The following is a 17,247-nucleotide window of genomic DNA, read 5'->3' on the forward strand; positions in this document are numbered from 1 at the left end:
GGCAATGGTTACCGTTTTGCCAACCGATTTATTTTCCTTTTTCCAATACTTAGTTTTGTTTTCCTTTGATTTTGCCACATTATGATATGATACGTGGAAAATATATATTAACTAAATATAAAAAATCAGTTGACCAACGTTTTATTTGATAAATAACAAGTTGCCTCTTGCATTGCCATGTATATTTTTCAATAAAGCTACCGACCAAATATTAGAATCAATAGTTAACAATAGAGCATGATCTGTTGGCACACACCATCGATGTATATCGACGCAATGTACCTAACCCAAGATGAGTTTGGTCTACTTTATCTAAGAGATTGAGAGCCTCGTCGCTTCAATTAAGATAATGGGAAATATCATTCACCATTCGAGTTGGAACTCAGATGGTGAGCCTCTGAAATCGGAGGTAAAATAAAAACGCAAGGAGATATTTGCTGGCATCCGAATCCGTAGGGCGGGAGTAAGCGTGCCATAGCAACCAAAACATCACACTGGATGAAACATACAGATAACTCTGAGACCCCGGTTCTCAACTAAATGGTACTCGATCAAGGCATTTGTCCTGCTAGAAGAAGAAATTCAAATGAGTAGAGAATTTATTGAAACTGTCAAATGTTTTAGAGACACATCTTGATTGGAAGGATTCATCTACTGATGGAACTGATGCAGTAACAAAAACTGAACACTGTACATGTGTCAGTATCTCAACTCTACTTGTAGAGTATATATTCTACACCACCAATGTACCAAACGAAAGTCCAAAAGCAAAAGAAGTCAAACGACAGAGCAGTCTTGAGTCCAATTCTGCACCAGTTACTTGACAATCATCATCATCTCGAAGCTGGCAGCAGTTCACACTGGTCCATCATAAACAACCTTCGCAGCCAAGTAAACCGACCTAGCATCATCTGCCAAGGAAGGGTAGGCACAATCATTCCTGGCCTCATTACATATTATTACTTCACATCCATTTCAAAAAGACAATAGGAATCCAGCATCATGATTAAACTAAGGAAAGTCTTTTTGATTTATTCTGTCCGTGTCTGGGATAGGCAATATAGTGCAAAATGCACCTCTATAGTATTCTCAGCACATTCAGTAGCTTATTCCTATTGAGAGAAGATATCATGTTCAGAACCAGCCTCTACAAGTGGCGCGATCACTTTCCTTGATGAGTCGCACTCGTTTCCGTTACACCAATTTGTTTCTTACCCACTCTACTGAAATTATTAAAATTAAAACAGCAAAAGAAGTAGAATCAAACGAAATTGATATAATATCCAAGAATGCATAAATTCCCTGCCGTCTTTATTGAAAGAATATTCATACCTGCAACTCCAATTAAATCAAACGTCAAGGGTACATTTGAATCTGCCTCGACAGTGGCTTTTGCTGCTGCAATACCAACTGAGATGGCTTGTATAATGTTCAAACCTTCACACATTGATGCAAGTGTAGCACCCACCAAACAATCGCCAGCCCCAGTAAGCTTCTTAACAGATGCAGGAAGGCCAGGAAGCTGCAAAGCAAAGAGATGGGAGGTTCCCTCGATCTGTCTGACATCATGAAACTTATGTGAAGGGCAATTAGGTGAGATCAGTCTGTGCAGTTCTGAACTTACACCAAGTGGTTGGGGTTTCTCCACAACAGTTCTCGTCAAAATAGACCCCTCTTTAGAGCATAGAAATACTCCTTGTGCGCCTATGGTTACAACTACAATTTTTACGCCCTTCTCAAGCAAAAGAATTATTGCGGGTTTTAGCATTTTGATGAGCGATTCTGGAGGACAGTTCTTTTGGCTCTTATACCTTTTGCTCAAACAATATAACTTTCCAGGGGATAGAGCATCTGCCATTGCAAAGAGCTCATCTTCATTTGGAGATACATAAGTTACCTACAAAGAGCCCACTTTGTTAGTAGCAGATCTGCAATATGAAGCTTTCAGCATTTAGGAACCGCTTAATGCCACTCTTAAACTATGCCCATGTGAGCTGAATTTTGTTTATCCTAATGCCAAATTGTTTTCATAACTGAAAAGGATGCCAAAACCAAGAAGTCAACTATGTAAACCAGTAACACTTTATTTCATTGCCTGATTGATAGGAACTTGATGCGGTCAATTTTTACTTAAAAATGAGATCTTGTCAAAGTTTAACAATATCACAAACATGAATCAATTGTGTGTGATGTACGGTTTATAATTTCCTAGTTGATTAAAAAAATATTATGAGTGTATCACACTTAAGTGTATTCACTACGGAAAAGTTTCCTTCAACTCGTCTAGACTGCAAATTAATATCCTAGTGGAAGAATAACATCACCAGCCATCCTGACTCCCAGAAATATTATCACCAGGCTATGAATCTGACATACATTATTAACGAAAGTCTATGCAAAGCCACTAAATTTTGTTTTGATATGCTACATGCAGATTCTCCAACCTAAACCACAACTTCACCATTTTCCTCCATACCCATGTGGATGGCAAGCAATTCTATGAAATATGTTGAAAACGACTGCTTTATTCATTTTCCAGTGTACATAACTAATGGTCTGAGTAAATCAATTTGAAGCACTAAAATTTTCTCATCATAATATTTTTCTTTTTGCTCTCCATCAGTCAGGTGCTAAGGATGATGCTAATCAACTACTCCATTAGCAATCGAGCCAGAAATTTGAGATTGAAAGACATGATATCATGAATTCCACAAAATGTATTATTGAGCCTATCCGATTGTTATCAACTTCAGACTTAAACAAGTTTACTCAGCACAGAAAAAATAGCACAAAAGAAAGTAAATGCACATCACATGGCGAAGCACTCACATACTTCACAAGAGGAGCAATTTTTTTGGATTTGGCAACTGATACTGGTTCAAACCACAGAGGAATATTATCTCCTGCAGCCACTGCAAACAAAATACAAAGAAAAAGCAAGTAAGTTAATTCTGAAGAGCTCTCTATTGACTCAGAGTAGATCATTTAATCAAGCCAGATGAAAAATCAAACCACGTCGTATGTTAAGAATTACATCGACAAGAAGCTTCAAGAGCACGATCGTTCAGGTTAGCATCAACCATCACTACTGGGGCAGAAGATATCTTGTATCTAAATTGTTGAATCCACTCAGCAGTGAGAAATTTCTCCTAAAGGTCAATGGTGAGTGCATTTATGAATCTTAGAGACAACACAAGTATGCCTGCTCATCCTGATATTTTTTAGCAAAATTAACTTACAATTGACTCAAAGCTTGCAACACCAGCAGCTACCTCACCATTTGGATCAAGTACACAGCAGACCACAGCAGTTGTAATATCTTGGGTTTGAAGGATACCTGCCTTGGAATTGCTGAGTTTAAGAACGAGAAGCACATATAACTTATTTGAAGCCAAAAAAATAGGAGAGTACCTAGTACTTATTATGACAAAGTAAATAAGAGTGTTAGAAGGATAAATTTGAGCAGTGTACTTAGCTGGCTGTAAAGCTAAATATACCAAAGTTCCATCACTACTATCTATTTAGCAGATTTTACTAGGCATGTCAGATAAGCAGTTAAACTGAGCATGTTAACCTTCAATAGGACACCCAGTAGATCTCCAATGCTCCAATAAGCGATTCCCTGACACAAAGGGCAAAGGATGGTGTTAGTAAAATCATGGGAAGACACAGAAACCTCAATAAGAAAACCGATAAATGAATAGACGACAAAGAATTTGCCTGCCTCAGCAAGTGGCGTATAACCATGCATGAAGGACGAACAGACATTCACTATATCCTTTACCAAAAAAAGGAAAAACAGACATTCACTATATCAAGGCGGAGCAAATAGAAAGAAGAACATTCTCAAACCTTGGTACCTCAAATACATACAGTTTACTTGCAAATTCTCAATCTGAAAAGTGAAGACGACATTTGGCAAAATCCTAATGGCCAATTCCAGTCCCTCACAGACCTCCAAAAAGATCTCAACTGGGGACGTCCTCAAAATTTATTGATTCTGATTAGAATCAGGCTGGCATACCCAAATTCCAGTTACAATTAACAGATGATTGTTTAAAAAAACTATCTTTTCCCCTAAAAATAATTAGGCTTGACCATATACCTAGGGAACCTAAAGGAAAATTTCTCAAATTACAACGGAAGTAGCCAGGATGGATATAGACATAGTCAAGACTCAAAACAAAATCACGTTTTTTCACTGAGAAAAGATGGTAGGTTCTTTACTGTTATCACGTCTTTTAATAAAGATGGACCTAAAGGATTTATCTAGTATTTTTCTCCATGCCCCATGGCTTAAGACAAGAAGGAAATTGAACAAGACAGATACTAAATAACCTTTAACCTGAAACTCTACAAAACATTATGTCCTAGGTCACCATGCATCAAGTTCGTACCCCCAAATGGTCCCTTAGAAAGTCTTGCTGAAACGGAAAGTACGTAGGCTAATTCAGATGTGTCATACATTTTTATATTTTTTTGGTCAAAAGATGTGCTATACTTTTTTATTATTTTTTATCAAAAGATGTGCTATACTAACCTGCCATGTCATGGCCCACAGCACTGATAAAGAAGGGCTTTCCTCCCAGCTTCGACATGCAATCAGCAATATTCCTTGCTACACCTCCTAAAACATAGTGAACCTAAAAGAAAACTGTCAGACATAGACTCGCACAGAAAGTACTGAACAATGTAGTGTGTTATCACATAGGTTTTCAACTGATTCTGTCAGCAGAGAAGGTTTTGGAGATGTGTATATTTAGGGGCAGCGTACGAAACCTAATACTGATATTTACCACTATCTTCACCAAGGGGTCAATGGTTGGATCTCCACCTTTCCATCTATGAAAAATTTCATGCTCAGATGAGCTACGCTTCTTCTTTCTCCTCTAAGGCCACCTGTCATCTTCATCTTGTGGAGGGGTATGGCAGTTCTTGCAATGGCAATCTAGATCCCAGCAGCAATGGGGTTGTCCTTTAGAGTTGAAAGACTCTATTCCAAGTCTTTCTCCTTCACCTTCATGTTCTTTTATGTACAGTTGCATCATCAAAAGTATTGGAAAAATTGAAGAAGAAAAGCCTTCTTCCTTTTCTCTTGAGTGATCAAATTTGATGACCTCATTGCCGTCCTTTTTCTTGGTGAATTTTGACTTTGAAGATTGCATAGGCTGAACATTTCGATGGAGTTTTTCCATGTTAGTCAACCAGGAATTAGGGAGGAGTTTGAGCAACTTAGAACGAGGAATTCGTCTTGGAACAAGATGTACAAAGTTATCTAATTGCTGTCCACGAAGATTGAAAGGGCATCCTTTGCTCCTAGTCTATGGAGTGATTTTGAACTCAGTACACCATGCCACAATCAAATCTGGAGTCTGAGGAGCTCCATTGATTTGTAATTGAACCTTCGGGACAATAAGCAATTTAGGATATGAAAGAGCTATATTGAAGTTTGGGATATTGTTACAAACATAGTTCTAGCATTGAAAGTTGTTTTGACTGTACCAATGCAAGCATGTTGGTAATCAAGGATCCTAGTATCAAGTAGTGCCATGCGGGCCGCTACTTGTAATCCTTTACAACCATGGAAGGAGAGAGCAAGGCATATAGCACCAAAGTGAAGGTGCCCTAGCCTTGTTGGAACCACTTGCGCAGGAACTTGGGATAGATTGAAAGGTTAACAAAGTGTTCATGTTGAGTAGCGAGAACAGGATGTTGATCTAAACAAGTTGACTACACGTATTCTCTTGACATTCTTTGGAGTATAGTGAATAAACTTTCTTATAGATATTATTGGTGAAAAAGAAGCAACTTTAGCTAAAGCAGAATATGGATTTACAAGAGGGAAACGGGGATTATAGATCTTCTCATTCTCATTGAGGTAAGATATCTAATTAAAATAGTCGATCTTGGAGGTGTGGGATTAAAGAGGTAGGAGGATCAAGAGTAATAAAGCATCTACACATTAGGAGTACCGCTTTATGGGATTCAATCATGATGAGATAATTCTCCCTCTTGGCACCAACACATTATCAAGCCTAGGGTTATAATTTTAGTCCGATTTTTTATGAAGATGGCTCTAATACCATGAGGGGTTAATGGTATCAACAACTGACTATTTGAGATAGAAATATTATCCCACTACACAGCCCTTCGCTTGCCCCCTCTCCGGACACCATTCATCTATATCATAAGGCTCTCCTAACTCGGAAACATTTCGAACCACAGGATCCACAGAGTGGCAAGTGGAGAGGATTCTTGTGAAACCATATTCATCTTATCGGACTAATAGTGCAATTGTAAACTTTTAATGACATCAGCTTTTAAGGAAGAGAAAAGTGTTTTATCCATGATGTGTGTATATAGGCTAGAAGTTTACAAACTCCAATCTTATTTAACTTCTGAGGGAAGTTAATATAAGCGAGGCTAAGGGCAATATAGACTTTTCTTACTACAATAATACTAACACGCTGCCATCAAAAAATGCTCTTACAAGACAGTAATTCACACTTTTAGGAAAGAGATGTGAAATAAAGCAAACAAAACATTTTGGCCTATACTGATCGCTGACAATAGTATATTTTGGGCTAGTGGGCAATACTTTATTGAAGCAAATTCTTATTTAAGGGCTAGTGATGTGAGCAAAGATTGGATTCCCCATCTCTATCATCTGTGCTAGAATCCATACCAAGATCTCTTGGACCAACGTGTACTATTATCCACTAAGCCCAAAAGTGTACAATCATCAGCCATTAGTATAGGTTAAGTGCTTTGTTTGTTTTATCTGATATCTCTTTCTTAAAAGTGAGAATTATTGTATTGTACAAACATCTTTCTAATTCCAACGTGTTTACATTATTGTAGTAACAAAAGTTTGTGTCACCTGAAATCTTGCCTTTATAAGGCTTACTTCTCCGAAAAGTTATATAAGACCAGTGTTTGTAAACTTCTAGCCTATATACACTATCCTGACTTTCTAAAACACTTTTTTTTCTTCCTTGAAATCTGATGTCAGTAAAAGTTAAGAGTTACGTGGTTAGTCCGATAAGATGAATTGGTTCCGCAACTATGCTCTCCACTCGCCACTCTATAGATTGTGAATTAGAAAATTTCTAAGTCCTAGCAGCCTTATGGTATAGATAAATGGCGCTTTGAAACTAAAAGGCAGTCCTTTTGAAAGGCCAAGCGAAGGGCCGTGTAGTGAGATAGCATATCTATCTCAGATAGTGATTTGTCTATACTATACACCCCTCCATGCCTAATAATGTGTTGGTAGCAAGAGGAAGAATGATCCATCATGACTGAATCCTCAAAAAGCAATACTCCTATCTATGTAGATACTCCTGTTACTCTTGATGCTCTTACATCTTACTATAATTCTAATGCCTCCAAGATCGACTACATTAATGAGGTATCTATCTCAATAAGTATGAGATCTCTAATACCCATCTCCCTCTTACAAATCCACATTCTGCTTTTGCTAAACTTGCTTCTTTTTTACGCATAAAATTCGTAGAAAGTTTATTCACCATATTCCAAGGGAAGACAAAGAATACATCCAATCAAACCACTATGATTAACATCAAATTCCTGCTACTCGAACAGGAACACTATGCGAAGCTTTAAATCTCTACAGAGTTCCAATGTTGGTGGCTCCAATAAGGCTATACGCATCTTCACTTAGGTGCTATTCGCCTTGCTATCTTCTTCCATGGTTGGTTGTAACAATTTGCCTATAGTGGTTCGCATGGCACTACTTACACTAGGTTCCTCAACTACTAACACGCTTGTATTGGCACATTCAAAACCGCTCTCATTGTTAAAACTATGTTTGTAACACTATTCTCCAACTTCAATATGGCTCTTTCAAATTTTCGATTGCTTACACTCTGAAAGTTCAATTACCAATCGCTAGAGCTCCCCAACTCTAGAATTGGTTGTGGCAACTCTCCACTAGTAAAATGGTGCATAGAGTTCACCACGTCATAAAATTAACTTTGCTAAGAGTAGAGGATGCCCTTTTGATCTATGTAGACAACGACTAGATTACTTCATGCATCATGTTCCAAGATAAATTTCTTATTCAAAGTTAGTCAAACTCCTTCCAGATACCTAGGTGACTAATTATGACAAGCTCCGTAAAAAAGTTTAGCCTATACAGTCTTTAGAGTAAGAATACATTGAGAAAAAGCACGGCAGGGTGGTCACCAAAATTGATCACTCAAGAGAAAAGGAAGAAAACTCTTATTCCATCTTTCCTACAATCTTGATGATGCAGCCTTACATACTAACAAAGAAGGTGAAGGAGAAAGATTTAAAATATAGTCATTTAACTATGAAGGACAACTCCTTGTATGCGTCAAGGATCCTCAGATAGGCCATTGTCTTGGGATCTAGATTGCCGGTGTAAGAACTGCCAGCCCCTCCAAAAGGCAAGGACAACAGGCCTTCCAAGAGAAAGAAGAAGTGCAGCTCATTCGAGCATGAAATTTTTCATAGAAGAAAAGACGGAGATCCAACCATTGGACCCCTTGGAGAGTATAGTGGTAAGTACTGGCATTCAGTATCTTACCCTGCCACTTACTATTACCCATCTCCAAAACCTTCTCCGCCACCATCATCCAAGCACAAATCCACTCCTCCAAAGACAAAACCACCTCCTTCTAAACCAGTTACTCCCTTCTACAAACCTATCCTTAAATCGGTAAGGAAACATTCTTTCTGTGAAGCAGAAGCTGCACAGTCTTGTGCCAAAGAAGCCTTCCCGTAATCAGTCCTAGATCTTACTTTTGCGGAACTCCCATAGTCTAAGATAGTCATTTGTACATAACATAGACCTCTCATGGACAAATGACTATCTAAAACAGTGGGAGTTTAACAGAAAGAAGAACTGAGACTTACGGGAGTAATGCTTCTTTGGCACAAGACTCTGCGTCCTATCCTACATCTTCACTTTCTTAATGTTTCTGCAATTCAACCTCTCTCATTCTACATGACTAGTCGTGTCTATCCTGCATTCCTACGTTATCTTCATATGATATTCTCCCATTAGGGTTAATTCCAAAAAACCACCAACTTTAGGTCGAGGGACAATTTTGGCCCTAACTTTTTGTTCCATAAAAAAGCATCAACTTTAGATCGAGGGACAATTATGGCCCGAACTTTTTTGTCCCGTGAAAAGCACCAACTTTAGGTCGAGGGACAATTCGCCCGAACTTTTGTTTGTCTCGTAAAAAGCACCAACTTTCACTTAAATCCCAAATCTCGCCCTTATTGACTTAAAACCATTGATTTTCCAACTTGACTATTCCACCTTAGCAATAAATTCACGTGACTTACTAACTGGATTTAAAGCATTATTTATTGTCTTATTCCCTTCAACTACAGCCTTGAAGAATAATGGTGAAACCGTTCGTCTCCTTCACTTCACCGGCAAGTCAAAAATATCTCCAGATTGAATCTTTTTGGCAAAACTTCGCCGTTTTGTCGTAATATGAAGCGTAGACCACCGCCCGTCAACAGCGCGCTATGGAAGAGATTCGCAGGGTCATCACCATAACTTTTTTCTCAAACAAGGGTAACTTCGCATGTAAAGTCAATGGGGGCCAAATTTGGGATTTAAATGAAAGTTTGTGCTTTTTACGAGACAAAAAAGTTCGAGTTTTAATTGTCCTCGACCTAAAGTTGATGAGGCCTAATTATCCTCGACCTAAAGTTGGCGTGCTTTTTTATGGAACAAAAAAGTTCAGCCGAACTGTCCCTCGACCTAAAGTTTGTGCTTTTTTTAATTAACCCTCTCCCATTATTTTGGGCTAGGTTCTCCATGTTAGTCATAGAGATGGGAGTCAACCCAAATTACAGAGATTAACACTTGTTGGATCACTCCTGGAACTTCGAATTTTCCCCAAATGGACCAAATTAGAGAACTCCCACCTCTCTTTCCACTGAAAATAGACTAAGAGCACAAAAAAGTGATGCACAATTTGGCTTTTTTTAGCAGCCAGCATCGACAAATTTCATTTCTTAAACTCACATTACAAGCAAGGTTAACAGCCCGCGAAAGATTTTATCATACAGGATGAGAATGACTGAACAAACATATAAGCGAAGGAAAAACAAAATTACTTTGCCAGGGGTTGTGGTTCCGGGAGCTGTAGGAGAGAGAGGTAGGGCATGAATGTCCAACACCATACCACCAATTATCACAGCTTCTCTACCATCTCTAAAGCTTAATTGCTCGGCTCTCAGTACAATCTTCATCATCAACACCAGAAACAAAACACTCACGATATGACTAGGCGCCAATTACAACGAACATTTTCTGCAAACGAAATAGAAGCAGACACGCGCGGGGAAGGAGAGAGAGAGAGAGAGAGAGAGAGAGAGAGAGAGAGAGCATACTAACCGGGTGAAGAAGCGAGCTCGCATCAGAAGCTTGTGGTGAAAGATGACGATACAGAGACTGAATCCTCCTCTGAGCTCTCCTTTCCATAGCCATCCCTCCCTCGCTCCGTTGCTTAGAACTCGGTACTCACTGTCTCTGGCTTGTCTTATGTGATGAAAGACAGGCAGAGGCAGAGACAGAGACGGAGAGCGTGGGGGTGACCCTTGACGTTAAAAATGTGGCAGTTTTATTATTAATAACTAAAATTGTAATAAAAAACATATTCATTCAAATTTATATCATCAAATAGAATAGTAAAATTGAATTTATTACTCAAATACAACCTAGGAACAGTGTAAGGTAAATAAGATGCAGAACAAAGTTATAATCGACCTATGCAATTGGCCATGACCCAAAATAGGTCGCACGCAAGTAGTAGGATTTGACGGGTGAACTCTAATTCCTAAATTGAAAATCCTCCAGCGCCCTAACCAACAGTGGTTATCCTCTTTTAGGAAGCTAATTGCTCGGACATGAAAGTCGAGAGAGAATGATCAAGGAGGGCTAGTTTCTTTCCGCCTCCATGTTCTCTGAAAAACATAAATGGCTCATCACATTTTTTTTTTTGGTAAGGGATGGCTCATCACATTTTTGTAATACTTGTTGAGGTTAATTCGTCTATTGAAAATAATGAAGGTAATGTTCTTATTGAGCCTTCGTTGATTCACATTTAGATGACGCAGCTTTATTTTTTGCTCACATATTATTTGAGCTATTTCATATTGATTTCATCTCTCGCTTGACCAAGATACAGGATGATTTAATTAATATACTTTTTCTGCTAAAGATTACTACAAAGAGCAAAGGGGGGGGGAATTTCCCTGACCCAACATAAAAAAAAAGGTTATTCTGTGTGGCAACATTGATGCTGCTGCCCGGACATATGGCATTGAACGATCATCTTTTTAATCACTCAAATGTATAGTTAACTTTTCAAAAGAATATAGTTTTCCGATGACATATGATTATGCTCGTGTGTTTTTCCATATTTATGTGATTTTACTCTCTTTCTCCCCATCAAATCATTTTTTTCTCCACGTGAAATGTCTAGCACTTGTCATTTTTTATCAACCACTCACTTCATGGTCTAAAATTCAGTGTCTTCAGTGGGCACAACACGAACTGTATAACTATCAATTAGGTCGAGCTTCCCTTTTTCTCCCAACCACGAAAAATTTGAAATCAAGAAAAATTTGTGGCAATTGGTGAGACTATCAGATAAAATAAGCGCACAATGCTCGAAGGCACCGCCAATTCCATGTTTGGCCAGTAGTACTGCTCGAGGACATTCATCAGGAAGCACAATGCACTCGAATAAGTTCGGAGTACCATCATTAGTGCCAAAACAGAAAAACATAACGACCGACTCCATCATAAAAAGAGGTCTACTACACGACCGGGGGCTGGTGGTGGCCGCCGGCATACCGCCCCTGGCCACTAAAACGTGTTCAATGTATCTTTATGCCGCAATATTATCTAACAGATTAAACTGTCGACGATCAGGCCGGATGAAGACTTTAAAAGTTTCGAAACAAAAACGAAGAGAGCGAGGCAAGCATTTCGTCGAACACCCACCGTGCGAACATCCATTGCTTCCAGAATAATGCGCTCGAGATGAAAATGATGAACAGACGACCATAACAAAACTGAAAAAGAAAGGAACTGGGCAAAGAACTTTAGCCCGTACATGGGATTATCGAGGACATCCAACGGAGGTGACGACATGTAAATGCCACAAGATCGCTCGCGGGAAAGAACAGAAACGAGAGGATCAAGTTCAGAAGAGACGAGAAGCAAGCGAGCAAGCGAGCACGAGCAGCAGGGGGCGAGAAACGTAAAGAAGCGAACGAATTACCTGCTCGACGAATGTTCTTGAGGGAGCGTAAAGCAGCAGTCCTCACCGGTGCAGCACAGCGTTTGTCTCGTCGCAGAGTTACGAACAGAGCATTCTGAAACATTTTCTACAAGTGTGACCGATGATGATTCAACGGGCCTAAAATAAGATGCATGGCCCGCCCAAATGATGTCTCGGGCTCAACCCGACCCGCTATCAAGTCCAAATCATACTTGTTTTACATTTAAGCTCAATCGCGTTATTATTACACAGGTAAAAGTTTATATAGAGGTTCTTTTGAGCTTGGCCGAGCCTTCGATCTCTGCCTAAACTCGTCCATTTACATCTCTCGAGCTTGGGCAGGCCGAGCGGGCCGCCTGCCGTTGATCGCCTCCACATTAAATTAATATGTTTGATTACAATTGCATACGTCTCGATGCATCTTTACACGTCTACATGAGTTTTTTTTTTCATCTTCCCAATATGGTTAAAATGGATTTAACCCTGCAACCGAATTCGATATATAAAATGTGTTTGGGTTTTTGTGGATGAGATATGATTAATAAACTGTCGAGTTCGCATTAAATCCGAACTTGACATAGACGCAAAAGCAATAATGATGAACCTTGCTTTGATAAACTTGCCATCTACTAGTAAAGAGAGATTAACTATGAACCAATTCGAATGAACACATGCATCTCTCCCTTTTGCTCTTGAAATTCTCTCAAGTTGAGTTAGGTTCTCGCATTTCTTTTGTTTTCAATTTTTTTTCTATCTACTTAGTTACCAAAATTCTCGTGCTTTCCACATAAGTCCCGACTCCCTTGTTTTCAAATTTATAGAAAAGCATGCTAAGACGTGTTACGGAACAACATCAAAAGATGCATAAATCAAAGCACAACAACAAAAGGACAAAAGTAAAATCAAAACCACACAAGATAGAAAATATACCCGAAAACTCAAGACGGAAAAAACCACATGGGGAAAGAGTGTGGTTTCTTTATCTTCAGCAACAAGTACAAGAGTACAATCCAAAAAGTCAAAAAGCTACTTGGTGAGTCACAAAATCTAAAGATCTAATAAGAAGATATGAAGAACAAAGAATGGAGAGAATGTGGAGAGCAGAGTTAGAGATGTGTTGTGCAACAAATCCCTTTTATAGTGCCCCTTGAAAAACCCTCAAAACAAATGTGCATGGTCTAAAATACCATTGTCACCAATTTAAAAGTCAAAACCCAACAAATATCTACTTTGACTTTAAATCTCCAAAAGAGAGTTATGCCAAATGCCACAAGACCTCTTGCCCTCACCACCAAGAGTGACCATCACACAAGGCCACCCCTCAAAACGGCAGAATCAACAAGACACACTCCTAAGCTTACGAGAGCGTACTTGGTGTAGGAAACAAGGGATTAAACGCCGCCACCTCTGCTTAGGCAACTCAAATGATAAAAACGCCAATCAAGTCCAAGCAATGCTTGTACTTGGTTAAAGGAACTAGTCTAGTCAACATATTTGCCAGATTATCCGCCATAGGTACTTTCTTCATCATAACCGTACCCTTAGCAACCTCTTCACGCACAAAGTGATACCGGATGTCGATATGTTTTGTTCTCTCATGATACATTCGTTCTTGATCAACTGGATTGCACTTTGGTTATAGCAAAAGATAACGGAGGCTCCATCCTGCTTCACCCTAAGTTTTGTAACCAAATGCTTCAACCAAAGAGCTTCCTTTGCCTCTTCCATCGCTGCCATGTACTATGCTTCGATGGTAGACAAAACAATCGTGTCTTGCAAGATTGCTCTCCAACTAACCGCGAAACCACTAAGCGTAAAAACAAAAGTTAAAGATCTCCTTTTGTTGAAATCACCTGCATAGCCAAAATCAACGAAGCAAACACCGAATATGTGTTATAAAAAACCCACATCTAAGGTACGCCGGATGTACTGGGATGTACCAAAGAATCCATTTCACGGCTTGCTAGTAAGCTTTACCTGGATGTGCCATATTCCTGCTTACAACACTAACTGTCTGGGAAATATTTGGACAAGTGCAAACCATGACATACATAAGATTACCTACAACACTAGAATATAAAACTTGAGACATCTCATCTTCCTCTTCTTTGGTTTAAGGCGACAAAGAAGCCGAAAACCTAAAATGGGACATCAAAGGAGTATTATAGGGTTTAGCATTCTTCTTTCCAAAACACTCCAGCCCTTTCTCAATATACCTCTTCTGCGAAAGGTATAACTTCCCAAACTATCTGTCTTTACGAATCTCCATACCTAGAATCTTCTTGGCACCTCTAAGATCCTTACATCTCAAACTCCTTGCTAAGTTGCATCTTCAACCATTGTATCTAACATGTTCTTCGCTGCAAGAAGCATGTTGTCCACATACAACAACAATAAAGTATCATATAATCTCTTATAGTACACACAGTTGTCATGCACACTCCGCAAGTGGCCATGACCCAACATAAACCTATCAAACCTCTTGCACCATTGCCGTGTAGATTGTTTGATACCATACAAAAAGTGTTTAAAGTTGCAAATGTTATCTTTTTTACCCTTAACAACGAATCCATCAGGTTGAAACATATATATTGTCTCCTTGGGCTCGCCATGCAAAAAAGGGGTATTGACATCAAGTTGCTCGAGTTTTAGATCATAAAAGGGTCACTAACGCGAGCAACACGTGAATGGAATTATGTTACACAACTGGAGAGAACATTTCATTGGAGTTGATCCCCTCCTTATGACTAAAACCCTTCGCTACCAAACGTGCCTTGAATCTTTCATCTTCAAACCCTAGGATTCCCTCCTTTCTTTTGAAGACCCACTTGCATCCAACAGCTCTTTTGCCCTTAGGCAATTTCACAAGATCCCAAGTTTGGTTCTTATGAAGAGACTCCATCTCTTCATTCATCACAACAAACCACTTATCAGATTTAAAACAAATGGTAGCTTTACAGAATGTAAAGGTTCTTCAATACCAACATCTTCAGCAATTGTAAAAGCATATGGTACCAAATCAGTGAAGGCATATCTCTGGGGAGGCATAATTTACTGTTTAGCCCTCCCTATAACCAAAGTAAAAGGTTGCTCATCTTCTTGTACATCATCCTGGATCAAATTTGAGTCTTGTTGCTCAGTCACTTTCTAGCTAAATAGAGACATCTTCAAATGTTCTCCATTGATGCTTCACATGAAACTATTAATGTTTATGCAATTCAACCTCTCTCATTCAACATGACTAATCATGTCTATTCTACATTCCTGCATTATCTTCATATGATACTCTCCTAATATTTTGGGCTAGGTTCTCCATGTTATCCACAGAGATGGATGTCAACCCAAATTAGGGAGACTAACATTTGTTGGATTACTCCTATAACTTCGAAAATTTCCCCAAATTGACCAAATTAGAAAACTCTCACCTCTCTTTTAATTGAAATGTTGACTAAGAGCACAAAAAAGTGATGCACAATTTGGCATTTTTTAGCAGCTAGCATCAACAAATTTCATTTCTTAAGCTCACACCACAAGCAAGGTATAAAAACCCACGAAAGATTTTATCAAACCGAACGAGAATGAACAAACAGATAAGCGAAGAAAAATAAACTTACTTTGCCAGGGATTGTGGTTTCGGGAGTAGCAGGAGAGAGGGGTAGGGCATGAATGTCCAACACCATACCACCGATTATCACAGCTTCTCTACCATCTCTAAGGCATAATTGCTTGGCTCTCGGTACAATCTTCATCATCAACACTAGAAACAAAAAAAGTCATGATATGACTGGGCGCCAATTGCAACGAACATTTTCTGCAAACGAAACAGAAGCAGACACGCGCGGGGAGGGAGAGAGAGAGAGAGAGAGAGTGCATACTAACCGGGTGAAGAAGGGAGATCGCATCAGAAGCTTGTGATGAAAGGTGACGATACAGAGACTGAATCCTCCTCTGAGCTCTACTTTCCATAGCCATCCCTCCATCGCTTTGTTGCTTAGAACTCGGTACTCACTATTTCTGGCTTGTTTTATGTGAAGAAAGACAAGCAGAGATAGAGACGAAGAGTGTGGGGGTGACCCTTGACGTTAAAAATGTGGCAGTTTTATTATTAATAACTAAAATTGTAATAGAGATCATATACATTCAAATTTATATAATTAAATAGAATAGTAACATTGAACTTATCTTCTCAGATACAACATAAGATCGGTGAAAGGTAAATAAGATGCAGAACAAAGCTGCAATTGACCTGTGCAAGTGGCCATGACCCAGAATAGCTTACACTCAGGTAGTGGGATTCAACAGGTGAACTCTAGTTCCTGTATTGAAAATCCCTCAACGTCCTAACCAACAATGATTATCCTCTTTTAAGAAGCTAATTGCTCGGACATGAAAGTCGAGAGAATGATCAAGGAGGGCTAGTTTCTTTCTGCCTCCGTGTTCTCTGAAAAATATAAATGGCGCATCACATTTTTATAATACTTGTTGAGATTAATTGGTCTATTGAAAATAATGGATGTAATGATCTTTTTGAGCCTTCGTAATTCACATTTAGATGACGCAGCTTTCTTTTTTGCTCACATATGATCCCAGCCATTTCACATTGATTTCATCTCTCACTTCATCCAAGATTACTAGGATGAGATTAATTACAACTCATGACTCTGTGTTCTAATTATACATGTAGTAGTCTATCAAGAGAATAATCAAAAAGCAGCAAAAGGGGCGAAAAATCTCCTTGACCGAACATAAAGAAAAAAGATTATTCTGTGTGGCAACATTGAAGCTGCTGCCCGGACATATGGCATTGAACATCATCCTTTTAATCACTCAAACGTATAGTTAACTTTTCAAAAGAACATAGTTTTCCAATGACACATGATTTTGCTCACGTGTTTTTCCATTTTTACATGATTTTACTCTCTCTCTCTCTCCCTTAATCAAATCATTTTTT

At 38.9% G+C, this 17,247-nt stretch overlaps 1 protein-coding gene across 7 annotated transcripts; it reads right to left on the minus strand.

The window, feature by feature from the left end:
- Positions 1 to 566: 566 nt before the first annotated feature.
- LOC115666147 (pseudouridine kinase-like) lies at positions 567 to 10,589 on the minus strand. 7 transcript variants are annotated; one of them, XM_056305073.1, is made up of 9 exons: positions 10,403 to 10,589; positions 10,123 to 10,251; positions 4,541 to 4,643; positions 3,575 to 3,622; positions 3,240 to 3,337; positions 3,035 to 3,149; positions 2,830 to 2,912; positions 1,333 to 1,897; positions 567 to 901 (listed from the first exon to the last, which is right to left on the minus strand). In XM_056305073.1, exons 1-9 carry the CDS (start codon positions 10,493 to 10,495, stop codon positions 834 to 836), a joined length of 1,302 nt encoding a protein of 433 aa, XP_056161048.1. In that variant the 5' UTR covers positions 10,496 to 10,589; the 3' UTR covers positions 567 to 833. The 7 variants fall into 7 exon arrangements, with proteins under 7 accessions (XP_056161048.1, XP_056161049.1, XP_056161054.1 ...); XM_056305074.1 differs by having other exon boundaries at positions 567 to 911; XM_056305079.1 differs by lacking the exon at positions 10,403 to 10,589 and adding an exon at positions 4,797 to 5,402 and having other exon boundaries at positions 10,123 to 10,244.
- Between the last annotated feature and the right edge of the window lie 6,658 nt (positions 10,590 to 17,247).

The sequence above is a fragment of the Syzygium oleosum genome, unplaced genomic scaffold (assembly GCF_021117445.2).
Source record: "Syzygium oleosum isolate NSW1041296 unplaced genomic scaffold, Sole_v2.1 Sole_v2.34, whole genome shotgun sequence".
In the NCBI taxonomy this organism is placed as follows: domain Eukaryota; kingdom Viridiplantae; phylum Streptophyta; class Magnoliopsida; order Myrtales; family Myrtaceae; genus Syzygium; species Syzygium oleosum.

Coding starts and splice junctions, on each gene's coding strand:
- LOC115666147 (XM_056305073.1), bottom strand. CDS start 10,495: ATGGCTATGGAAAGGAGAGCTCAGAGGAGGATTCAGTCTCTGTATCGT. Junction 1,898..2,829: donor TTGCTCCTCTTGTGAAGTAT/GTGAGTGCTTCG, acceptor GGCTCTTTGTAG/GTAACTTATGTATCTCCAAA. Junction 902..1,332: donor TGATTTAATTGGAGTTGCAG/GTATGAATATTC, acceptor AGATGATGCTAG/GTCGGTTTACTTGGCTGCGA.